General features: G+C 36.5%; 1 protein-coding gene across 1 annotated transcript in view; it reads right to left on the bottom strand.

The window, feature by feature from the left end:
• The window catches only part of LOC149844841 (binding protein), a 45,566-nt gene that overhangs the window by 11,724 nt on the left and 21,425 nt on the right, over positions 1–12,417 (bottom strand). Inside the window, exons 7-10 of the mRNA XM_089995317.1 lie at positions 7,825–7,988; positions 6,469–6,607; positions 2,964–3,134; positions 2,734–2,870 (exon numbers count right to left, since the gene is read on the bottom strand). Of these exons, the coding sequence (XP_089851443.1) occupies positions 2,734–2,870; positions 2,964–3,134; positions 6,469–6,607; positions 7,825–7,988 (611 nt within the window). The remainder of the gene's footprint in view (positions 1–2,733; positions 2,871–2,963; positions 3,135–6,468; positions 6,608–7,824; positions 7,989–12,417) is intronic.

Raw genomic sequence — 12,417 nt, 5'->3', positions numbered from 1 at the left:
GTTGTGTTGAACCTCAAATAAGGTCCAAAAAGTTGCAGGAATTCTGCAATATGACACTCACGTGATTGAAATTGCTTCCATGGCAAACCAAAATGCACATGCACCTACTAATCTCAGAATGAACAGCAAATGAACAGATTAATGGCTACATCGAATGCACAATAAATCATGAATCACCTGTACAAACAATGTCATGAATGATACTGCGGCTTTTTTTTATTATTAAAATATAAATTTGAGCAGGTAAGCTTGATGTATCAGGGATTCAGGATTTTCCCAAATAATTGTCTGCACATGCACAAGATTTATTCTGACAATAAAAAGTGTTTTGGTTCTTGCCGTTAAGCTTGTGTTCCACACTTCCATGATAGATCAAAATATAATTGCACCTACTAATCTCAGAATGAACAGCAAATGAACAGATTAATGGCTACATCGAATGCACAATAAATCATGAATCACCTGTCACAAACAATGTCATGAATGATACTGCTGCTTTTTTTTATTATTAAAATATAAATTTGAGCAGGTAAGCTTGATGTATCAGGGATTCAGGATTTTCCCAAATAATTGTCTGCACATGCATAAGATTTATTCTGACAATAAAAAGTGTTTTGGTTCTTGCCGTTAAGCTTGTGTTCCACACTTCCATGATAGATCAAAATATAATAAATAATGATCATCATTTCTGTTCAATAGAAGGTTGAAGCTAAAGAAGTGAAAACAAGGTTTATAAGAATGTGACATCAAGTTGCAAATGTCTCATCTAAGGGAATGCATAAAGACAAATTTCTGAAGAACAAGTTATACATGATTCAACATGATGTACAACCAAAAAGGGAGTATTAACTATTAAATGATCTTACTAAATGACAGAACTGTACTTTGTTTACATCTTTATTGTTTTATCTCATTATTGCAACATTTTGAATGTATTATGTCTTCTGTTTAACCTATTGAGTTTATTACAAAATATAAAGATAATATTGAGTTTGGCCCCTCAAAGGTGAAAAGGGTCACATTAATCTCTTCTCTTCTTTCTTCTTCCCCTATAACATGTTAAAACTATAGGAAGGGCAACCATTACACAATGAAAGCAATACCATCAATGATCAATGAAGCTTATATTACACAAGCAAAATCTATCCAAGACAAGTCTTCCATTATATATTTGGGCATACAGATCCAACAACTCGGTTCACAAGGAGGATGGGATTTGGATTCTGAATTAAACAACCCTTGTTCACTTATTTAGAGGAGAAACAGAGTGCTTAAAGCAGAACTCCTTTCATTTCATGAAGGCTAAAATCACCCCAAAGCCTCTACCAAACAAAGCAGCATCAAGTATAGTCTAAAAAAAATGAAGATTCATGCATTTCTATCCAATGAAACAAAACCACAACACTGAAATCAGTCTTGCTATGAATTCCTAAAAGTATGAAGTTCCTTGATTCTTCTTGTATCCAGTTGTTTCCACATAAAGGATGAAGCTCTTGAACATTATTTCTGGTTCTCCACCACATGGCATGCATTAAAAAGTCATTGCTTGGCCTCGAATTAGCTTGATGTGTGAAAATGAATCCACAGACACAGCACCAAGCACTTGAAAGTTGAAACATGTCAAGCTAATAAAGCCCAACTGATGCCTCTAATTGGTTGTTTTCTTGTCCCACCACCCATAATCACAAGAAATGTTCCCCTTATTGGAACTCTCACCATAACTGAAATTTTAAATTTAGAACCTACGGGCCACCTGATGAGCTTCACTATTTGTTTTAGTTTTTAATGGCGATTTTGCACAAATAATCATAAGATTAAAAGGAGCAAAATGTAAGAATATCACAAAACTCCCTCTTCAATCCATGGAGTTAACAGGTAAATGAGGTAACTGTTGGACCGACAGTACTGACCTAGACTGCATCATGAGTTGCCAACCAAGTATTTATCTTCATTGTTGACAGCTTTTTGATTAAGGTGCATTATATTCTGTTCAATGAAGCATTGGTTGATAGAGAAAAGTTGTGTAAATAATGTAGAGAAAATATATCTTACACGAAGGCCCCATCCAAGTTCTGGACCTAAAGGCCTGATATTCACATTTCCACCTTGGAGTCTGTCCTGAAAATGACAATCTAGGAGGAATCTTCTAAGTGTGACAAGAAACAGTAAGTACTGCATGTTAACCCTATGAATATGAACAATGAATTTCACAATAAAAAGACTCACTCAACCCTTAGACACATTCCAAATTCTACGAAATTTGTAGCAAGTAAAAACCTCATTTGAAGCTTAAGTTTCACGTCTCAACTTCTATCCCAACATGGGAATTATTCAGGTAACTTCCATTATAGGAGAAGAAACAAGCATAGGAAGAGTGGCAATAACATGTGATTGCCTACTAAGCATCCAAGAATGTTTCAAGAATCAAGTATGACTAGCACAAATGTAAATTACATATACAACAAGTTAAAATCTTGCAAACTGCACAAAACATTTTATTATGCACACAGAAGATTAAGTACGCAATCTGCCACAACAAAAATATGCATAGAAGAAAAGACTAAAGTAATTTCAGGTTGTTTCCTATTCTTTTTAAAGAAAGGTAAACCTTATCTCTGTTTAAAAATGCAAATTGTTTACAACTAATACAGAAGTAAAGTCCAATAAAAATCTAAAACAAAAGGGTAATGTTGTAGTATCAATCCTTTGCTAAATTTCCTAAGTTAGACATACCCAGAAAAAGTAGTTGCCATGATGTGCTTTAAAATACGAAAGTATGTTCCAAACATAGCAGAGAGAGTTTGTGTCTGCATCCTTCGACGATCAGACTGATCCGAAACAAACGAAACTTTCCTAAAATCTGCATTAACCTTTACAACAAAGCATCTCAGACATTCAATAAAATAACAATATAAATAAAATCAATTTGCACATATCAGATGGCCTTGGTTGAAAAAGGAGACCTCATCTTGAGTCTTTGCAAGCAATTCTTGTCTGCTTCTCTTTTTTTCGTTAATTTTCTCTTGCTCCTCTGCGCCACGTTTTTCCCTTCTTCTTTTTCTCTTTGTTTTCTCATACTCCTTGACCGGCTCAGGTTTCACAAGATCCTCATCAAAAGACAATGACAGAAAAACCTGATGACATTTCACAGACAGAGGTATTTTAAGTCTTTAATGAAGAGAAGACTTTTACATTATCCAGATATTGCACAGCAATAGCAAAGCGGTATGAACAGAAAGAGGCTAACAATCTTTGAGTACATGCCATAAACCTCAACTTAAAATGCAAAGACCACAAATGCATGAGATTATGTGTGAGGCCTAGGGGAAATTTTACAATCAACTCAACAAAGACCAGTAAAGGACATAACATAGTTGCCCGAGCGGGAATCAAAGACAAGAAGCAGTACAAGAATCAGAATTGAGGAGTGATCATTTCAAATCTTCAGAGAATTGGGAAAGCAAGAAGTGAGTAGGAAGCAATGTGGGGAATCATTTAGGAAGTAATAAGTGAAATTGTGTTAAATACTGATAAATCAATGGAGATAACCAGAAAACTTTTAAGAAATGAAGATTACAGCCAATAACTATATCATTCTACTAGAAAATCTCCACATCAACTAGTTAAGAGAATAACACACAAATGTGCATTCAACAGTAGTACAAAATATTCCAAAAGCAACAACTTAATCAGAGCTTTTGAGACCAAACATTGGAACAATCAAGAAGTTGTGACTTGATTTATGCATACTTAATCATCATACAAATCTAGGAAATTTCAACTCAACAATAACATAAGTTAGCCACTACATGAGATTGAGCAGTAACTAAATATGCTAAGGATAGAAGTGTTTTATAGATTCATACTTGTAAAATGATATCCAATGCCAATCTAAAGTAAAAAACAATCATTCTTTCATCTAAAATACAAACTAATGAAGCAATAAAAAAATATATTCATAGACTTCAGATTGTATGCAGCGTCGTCGCTGCATGGTGGGCATGCAGCAACCTGCCCGACAACCATCCATCTTGACATTTCTTGAGAGCTATGTCACAGGAACTCTCCAACTAGGTGCCGCACCCACACCCACACCCGATGCGGTCAACCTAACCCTGGGTGCAGTCAACGCACCCAGGGTCATTTATGTCCAACTTGTGGACTTTATATATATAATTTTTTATATTTTTGCCGCACCCCCGCACCAAAGTTTTTTGAAAGTGCCGCACCCCTGCACCTGCACCCGCACCCATGTGACATAGCTTGAGAGGGGTCTGTTGTACACTTCGAGAAATGCTGAGATGGATGGTCAGCAGTAGTGGAGCTGCATGCTAACCATGCAGTGTTGCTGCATAAAAAATGGATATTCATATTATCTCAAAATTTGCTAAAAAAAATCTAACATTCAAACACCGTTATACCTATATCACCATCACCATTTTACAAAATGTTTTAATCAGTGACACCGATATCGCCAATATTTTCAAAATATAGTGATATTTTTTGGCAATTTCAGGTCATCCGATAATATCGCAATATTATCATGATATTTTTGAAAAAAAATTCTTATTTTTATACATTTTAAGCCTAATTTTTGTATTTTTTGTATTTCAAAAGCTTTTTAAACTTGTTCCTTATATTTTTCCAAGAAAATGATACAAAACCTATTATTTTCTTATTTTTCTTATTATTTTTAAAATTTTAAAACTCCTAAGATTTTCCTGTGAAAACCCACTTTCAATATCTCCAAGTAAAACCTTCACCGAGAAGTTACCTTGAACAATATAGGTGACTATAGTGTCATGATTTGAAATCAAGTTTCCCATGACTAGTACGATACGTATCGTTACTAATGGGGTACAATACGATACACACCTGTATCTTACAATACGGGACGTATCTTAAGATACGTTATAAATGTAGTGTAAATGCACTTATTTCAAATTTTTTTCGAAAACATATAAGGCCCCTTGTGGCTAGTTCATATTCATCCCTAAAGAGATTAAGACTGATTTAAAGATATTTTTTTCCAAAAACAAAGAAGATGATGCTGATGATACTCAATGGTTGGCGTTATCTAATTCATTTTTGTTTGAAATTTTAAAAAAAATAGTTATGTAAAATTGTTAAACATTAAAAAAACAATGTGTTTTTTTTATGTAAACACACATTATTATAATATGCATATTATTTCATAGTTTGCATTTTCCTTGTGAGATTGCCATTTATAGCATATTATCTTGATTATTTAAGGTTCAATGTCTTATGCATGCCATTCGTACCAAGACATAAATGCTTCATATGTGATTATATGGTTGTATTTTGTGAAATTCATCATTGTTTCATGTGTTATGACTTTTTTAGAATTTTTATATTTTCTGATTTTTCTTGATTTTTTGGAAATTTTTTATTAAAATTTACAATATGTCTATGATACGAAACAATAGGGTCTAACTATGGGGCCCGACCGATACAGGTTCCGATACGATACATACAACCTTGCTTCTAGTAACTATGGGACATAAAAATATCACAAACTATGGTACTTGGACATGCCATTTTACCCTCCGTACCCATGTCAACACACATTGACACCGGGACACGCCATTTTACACTCCATACATACAAGTTTATATTCAATTTACAATTTATAATTATATTTTCAGTTTATAATTTTATATTTTCAGTATATAATATATATTTTAGATATAGCATATATATTTAGATTACAAATATTCATAATACTTCATAACTAAGCATCATATGTATCCATGATGTTTTACATATACCCACAAACTGGTAGGGGCGACTTGTGAATGTCACCAAGTTGACGGGACGTCACAAGTTTGAAACCCATGGATGGTGCCCCTTGCCACAAGGTCGAAGCTTGGGTGTACTCCCCGGTGGGCAGGGGGGACCTCAAGGGTTTTACCAACCGGAGGCCAGCCAATGTGTGGTTGGTGATGGGGGGCTTCCCTTGGATTATCCAAAAAAAACTAATATGTATCAGTTTTTATCTAAGTCTGTATTTTATGAATTTCTAGACTTTCTTCTCTTTTTTGTGTTTCGGGGGGGGGGGGGGGACAGGGTACCAAAAGATTCCCTCTATGAGAAAGATTATTTTATTCAGGCCATGTGAAAGTTTGGTGAAGCCCACCTAAGATCAAAGGATCCAAACACAATATCTTTGTTCCTCTCATATCTGAGGAAAGATATAAAAAATACATGGTTCCTCAGATCTCTTTAAGGAACTTTGATATCCCTGAGGAAATCAAATGACCCCTAGGTGTCCCATGTTAATGTACAGATGGTATGAGTCCACATTTATATTTTCAATATGCTTCTTTCCGATTTTGATAATTCTGGCATTCTTTTATAATAAAATTCAAAATACCAAGAACGAAAATCTACCAGTGTTGACATAACAATATAGCAAGCAAAAGAAGGCCGCAAAAGAATACAAGCAACCTCTATGCAGTCAGGATGAAGCTGGCAATCATGAGCCTTCACAAGATCTGAAATCAATTCAGCAGCCTCCACTGTTGCCTCACCACCATGCTTTCCCTCGTTAAGAAAAAGTGATTTCACAGCATCACAACAAAGTTTCCTACAAATACAGACTAAGACAATGAGAAAGTCTATTCAACTGCAAAGCGAAAAGCAATAGTCAAACAAGATTACAATCGAAGGTCTCCTGATCCAATACTATGGGGATTAACCACCAGCTTGCTTATAAAAAACAATATTGTCACTTGTACAGCACCCACACCACCAGCATGGAGCTATTTAGCAAGAGTACTGAAAAAAAAGTCCTAGTACAATGAGAGAGAAAGAGAGATGTATGTATGCATGTACGCATACATTGGTAGAGTCAACAGTCAGCAATAGACCATTCATTAAGGTAGAATTTGGATCTATGAAGCTAGTCGGAAGGCTTCCTGATGGCTAAGATTGATAATATAAAGGGAAAAACACAGCCTTGGTAAAACAGCAAACAGCTCGAGATCTCATAGTTAATGATGAGAAATTGTAACTCTTGTCTGCTATCAAAGGTAAAATTAGGGAGCACAGAGAGAAGCAGGAGCTTTACCGCTTTACTTATATACTATGACATCCCCAAAAAGAACATCTGAATATGCAATGGTTTTGAACTCTGATTTCTTACTTTAGATGCTGATCTATTTGGGACAATGATCAAAATGCAAGCAAAGGGCAGGCAGTAAAGAATCTTAACAAATGGTTTAATAACATAACGAGATAAGGATTGACAGGTAAAATTTTGTACTAAAATAGTAAAATACTTGTTGAAACTTGTAGTCCGAAAGGGAACAACCCTTGGGTACCCCTTGTTGGAGTACAAATTAATTGCTAATAGAAAATGATGATGATCCCTTATGAGTAGTCTACAAAAATCACAACCATTAGATTCTCTACTTCGAGTTGTGATCCACTACTACATCCCAGTGTTCCTAGCATGATGTCATTTCTAATCCAAATGATCTTACCTTAGCATGGCAATATTCTCATAGCTAAAATGACCCTACCACACGACTATTTTTGTCTTTAGATAGGAGCAAACAGGAATTACAAATATGTCAAAAAATACCAAGTACTTGGAGTTGTTAAAAGAAAAACAAGCAAAAGAACTCCAATCAAGATTCTACAAGGATCAGGACACAATCTTTCTAATTAGAGAGTAGCTAGTATCCTACACATATTTTTCATCATGAGGGAAAAGGATCTACATATCCACCATAAAAAATATAATATAAAACGAATTTACCAGCACATTTTCATGCACATATCCTATCAGCACACAAGTACCTTATAACATCATCTGAGGAATTTGTGTTTTTAACCACCATATTCAGTAAGCTTTCACGTAGGTTGAAGTGAGGAACAGCCTCAAGCAAAGCACATAAACAACGAATGGCAACATGCTGAAAGAAATATTGTTTCTCCAATGTAATGAGCATCTGGAGGTATGCCTGAAAATAAAAAAACAAATGAACTCAACTCCAATAAACTTATCCCAAAGAATGTAAAATGAATTATTGAGCAAGTTGCAGTATCTTCTATGAATAAGAATGGAAAATAAAAGAAAAAAGGGGAAACACATAAGAAGCATGAAACAAGGCAGATGACTTTTGTGTGTTTGTGTGTGGGTGGGTGCTTCTACGGTAGTATTGTACCACCATAGCATATGGTGGTACACACTTGATTTACATAGATCTAAGCTCCTAAAGCAAAATCTAACTATTGGATCATGTTTAGCATATTTCATTTATTATTTTCAAGTGTTAACAACAACAACAACTACTACGCCTTCATCCCAGAACAATTGGGGTCGACGATATGAACCAACAAAGAAAATCATTTTGGGTCTTCCACATGAATCCTTCTCCTCCAATAATTTCTATCCAATGTCATGTCCTCGGTGAGGTTCAAAGCATTCATATTCTTTCCTATCATCTCCATCCAAGTCTTCCTAGGCCTACCCCGACCTCAAATATGATATTTTATACCAATTTTCAACCACTCTTATTTTTATTAATTGTGAGCTATGTCACAGAAATTCGGCCAGCCAGGTGCCACACCCGCATCGATGTGACGCGACTCGGGTGCAGGTGCGGCACCCGGTGTGGTCAAACTGACACTGGGTGCAGTCAACGCACCAAGAGTCTTAATTATCCAATTTTGGACTTAAAAAATATTTTGATGAAATGGGGCTAGGAGGGGGATTAGGACAAAAAACTCCCCCCCCCCTCCCGACCCTGACGCCTCCGCTTCTCCGTCTCCAACCCAGCGGCACGGCGAGGTCTCTCTCTCTCAGCGAGGTATGTCCCTCCAAAAAGGAGGCAGATGTCGACGGATTTCAGTGTGTTCCTTCTGACGGCGAGCTAGAAACCAAGAAGGAGGGGGAGTTTTTCGACGATGGTTGTCGCGAAAAGGAAGGAGGAGGGGACTAAGATGGGTTTTTTTTCAGCTGGGGTTAATGAGGACATCGAAGATACAGTTGGGAGATCTCAGGCAACGACTGAGGAGGAAGGAGGAGATCGGGCAGAGCCAGAGAGGGTCTTCGGCATCGACGCCATCATCTTCGTCATCTTCCTCCTCTTGGAAGGTTTTTCGGGGGCTCGATTGCCAGTTTGAAGACTTTGTTGATCCTTATTACCTTTCTTTGAAGACTTTGCTGATCCGACTTTGATTCTAGCTACTGACATTAATGTACCCTTATAGCTTTTAGAGTCAAACCTTTTTTTATGGGCAAGCTTGGTTTAGGCAGATCCCCAGCAGTTACACAAACTTCTTAGAAATCGGTGCCCATTTCAATGTAAAGTGTTTCCTTTGCATGAGAATGAAACAAACGATGAGCCCTAACTCTATGACTACCAAAGGAAAGACCTTAATTCTGAGTTGAGCCATGTTCTATCCTTCTACTATATTTCTTATTGATGTTGTTTAACCTTTTTCTCATTTATATAAAGTGTTTCTTAGCCATTAGCGGGAGTAGCTTGACTAATCTGTAGCCCAACTCTCTCTCTCTCTCTCTCTCTCTCTCTCTCTCTCTCTCTCTCTCTCTATATATATATATATATATATATATATATATATATATATATATATATATATATATATATATATATATATATATATATATATATATACACACACACACACTCCCGCACCCAAGTTTTTTTTAAAGTGCCACATCACCGCACCCGCCTATGTGACATAGATTGTGAGCCGTCTGAAAAATGGAGTCTTATGGTGCATTAAACATGGTAAAATCTTATAATATACTAAATAAATCATGCTAAACACATTTGTACGGTTAGATTTACTATTTTTTGGCTAGATCTATACAAACAAACCACCATATGGTATCATGGTACAGAACCACCAAACAATTGGAAGCTGACAGCCAGCTTCTGGTGGGTGACCTCTCTCTCTCTCTCTCTCTCTGGCTTCCAAGCAAACACACCCCACCAACTGCTCAGCTGGCCCCAAAGACTGTTCCGGATTCCGACTACTGGCATTTGAAAGGGAGATTGGGCAATAGATGGAAAGGGAACGTAAGAAGGCGAAGAGTAGTTGATTGGGAAGAGGACAAGTGAAACCTGGTGTGTGGGTGTTGTCAGACACAGAAAAGAACAGTCGGTTGCTCAACGAGAAGGCCACCAGTGACAGTCAACAGAGAGAGAGAGAGAAAGGATGGTGATCGACAATGTGTTGAGTGAGTCGATGACCATTGAATGGTTATTGTTGGATGTCAGACAGTTGTCTGACAAAGTACATGGAGAAAATGGGCGAATGGGTGGGGTTTCATCAGAATGAGAGGATCGGGCATGCACGCATGAGAGAGAGATTTGGAAGAGGGCATTTAGGACCAACCAATTGAGCACAATCGGACGGTACAAAATGACCAGTAGAGTTTGGATCGTCCTTGTGCTGGACGGTCCCCCCCCCTATATATATATATGTATATATATATATACATATATATATATAGGGAACCTACAAAATACAAAACCTGTTAAATGAAACGTGATAGTGGATTTTCATGAATTTCTAGTGTTTTTTCGAAATTCTGACCATACGGATGTGATCGATGTGCTTGTTTTTATAAGAATCACTTCTTGGAACATTTGATTCCAATGCATGAATAGGTTTTTATAAGGTTTCAAAAATCAACAACATGCAATTTTCATAAATTTTTGAGGCTCCAAATACTATTTTTTTCATCCAAAATGCATGATCCAAGTGTCAATCTCTAGTAAGCTATGTCACACGGACTCGACTAGGGGGTTGACGCACCCGCGCTGACACGCCCCGACACGGGTGCGGCTTCGGACATGGGGCAGACACAGTCAACCAAGTGTCGGACTCGATCAACGCACCGAGGCCGAGTCCGTCCATATTTTGGACTCGGTCAACTTTGATCGAGTCTATTTTTGTCCATTTTTAAGGCAAAAAACTAAAAAAAATAAAATTTTTATATATATTTTTAATATATATATAGCCGAGTCTTATTGTTGTTATATATATATATATATATTTAAAAATATATATATATATATATATATATAGCGAGTCCCCGTGTCCAAAATTTTTGAAATTGCGCCGCACCTGTACCCGCACCCATGTGACATAGCTAGTAAGTCAATCGTGTTGAACACATCTATGTGGTCCGAATTTCAAAAAAAAATACCGGAAATCCACTATCATGTTTCATTTAGTAGGTTTTGCATTTTGTAGGTTTCCATTTATATATATATATATATGATATTTGGTCATGACACCATTACGTACAAACAACTTTTTTTTATTTTTTCATTTTTTGTTGGTTGTTTTCAATGAAACTAACCTTACATATATGATCTACATGTTTCGCTTAGTGAGAATCAGTTCTTGAATTATCCAATTATAACATATAGGCAGGATTTTATAAGGCTTCAAAAATCGACAGCTTATAATGTGTAATACTTTCCTGGGTCATAAAATCATGTATTTTTCATCAAAAAAAAACATGATAAAAAAGCTGGTTCCCATTGTTTTAAACATTCTGAATCCATCCATGAGGCCGGCTTGGATCAAAACAACTTGCGCATGGGAGATCATTACCAAATACTCTCTCTCTCTCTCTCTCTCTCTATATATATATATATAGAGAGAGAGAGAGAGAGAGAAAGTTTTTCCTTCATCTTCTTTTTTCTGTCATCATTTAAATTTATTACCCACCTCCCATGCTTCATTAAATCTACATGGGGTCGAATTCATGAGTTTAGGGGAAATAACTAAGATACATCCAATCGCATCCTGTACAAACAAGTATGCGCATACAACATTCCCTAAGAAACTGACTTTAAATGCACAAATTTTGAAATAACTATAGGACCCTAACCCTAACTCTAAAGCTTAGATCATTTGTGTTCAATCATGCTATGTCGGTATACCCACCTCCCATGCTTCATTAAATCTACATGGGGTTGAATTCATGAGTCCTAATACCTCCACTCTTTCTATTTAAACCTACAACTACAACAACAACAACAACAACGCCTTCATCCCAAAACAATTGGGGTCGGCGATATGAACCAACAAAGAAAATCATTATGGATCTTCCACATGAATCCTTCTCCTCCATTCATTTCTATCCAATGCCATGTCCTCGGTGAGGTTCAAAGCATTCATATCCTTTCTTATCACCTCCATCCATGTCTTCCTAGGCCTACCCCGACCTCTTTTAACTAATATATTTTCCCATTTCTCCATCCTTCTAACTGGAGCATCATTAGGCCTTCGTCAAATATGTCCAAACCACCGTAAACGATTCTCTCTCATCTTATTTTCAATGGGTGCAACGCCTACCTTCTTACGTATCTCCTCGTTCCAAATCTTATCTTTTATTGTATT

This window comes from Nuphar pumila, chromosome 2 (genome assembly GCF_984573655.1).
Source record: "Nuphar pumila chromosome 2, dmNupPumi1.hap1.1, whole genome shotgun sequence".
NCBI classification, from domain to species: domain Eukaryota; kingdom Viridiplantae; phylum Streptophyta; class Magnoliopsida; order Nymphaeales; family Nymphaeaceae; genus Nuphar; species Nuphar pumila.
This window is presented reverse-complemented; position numbering and strand designations above follow the sequence as displayed.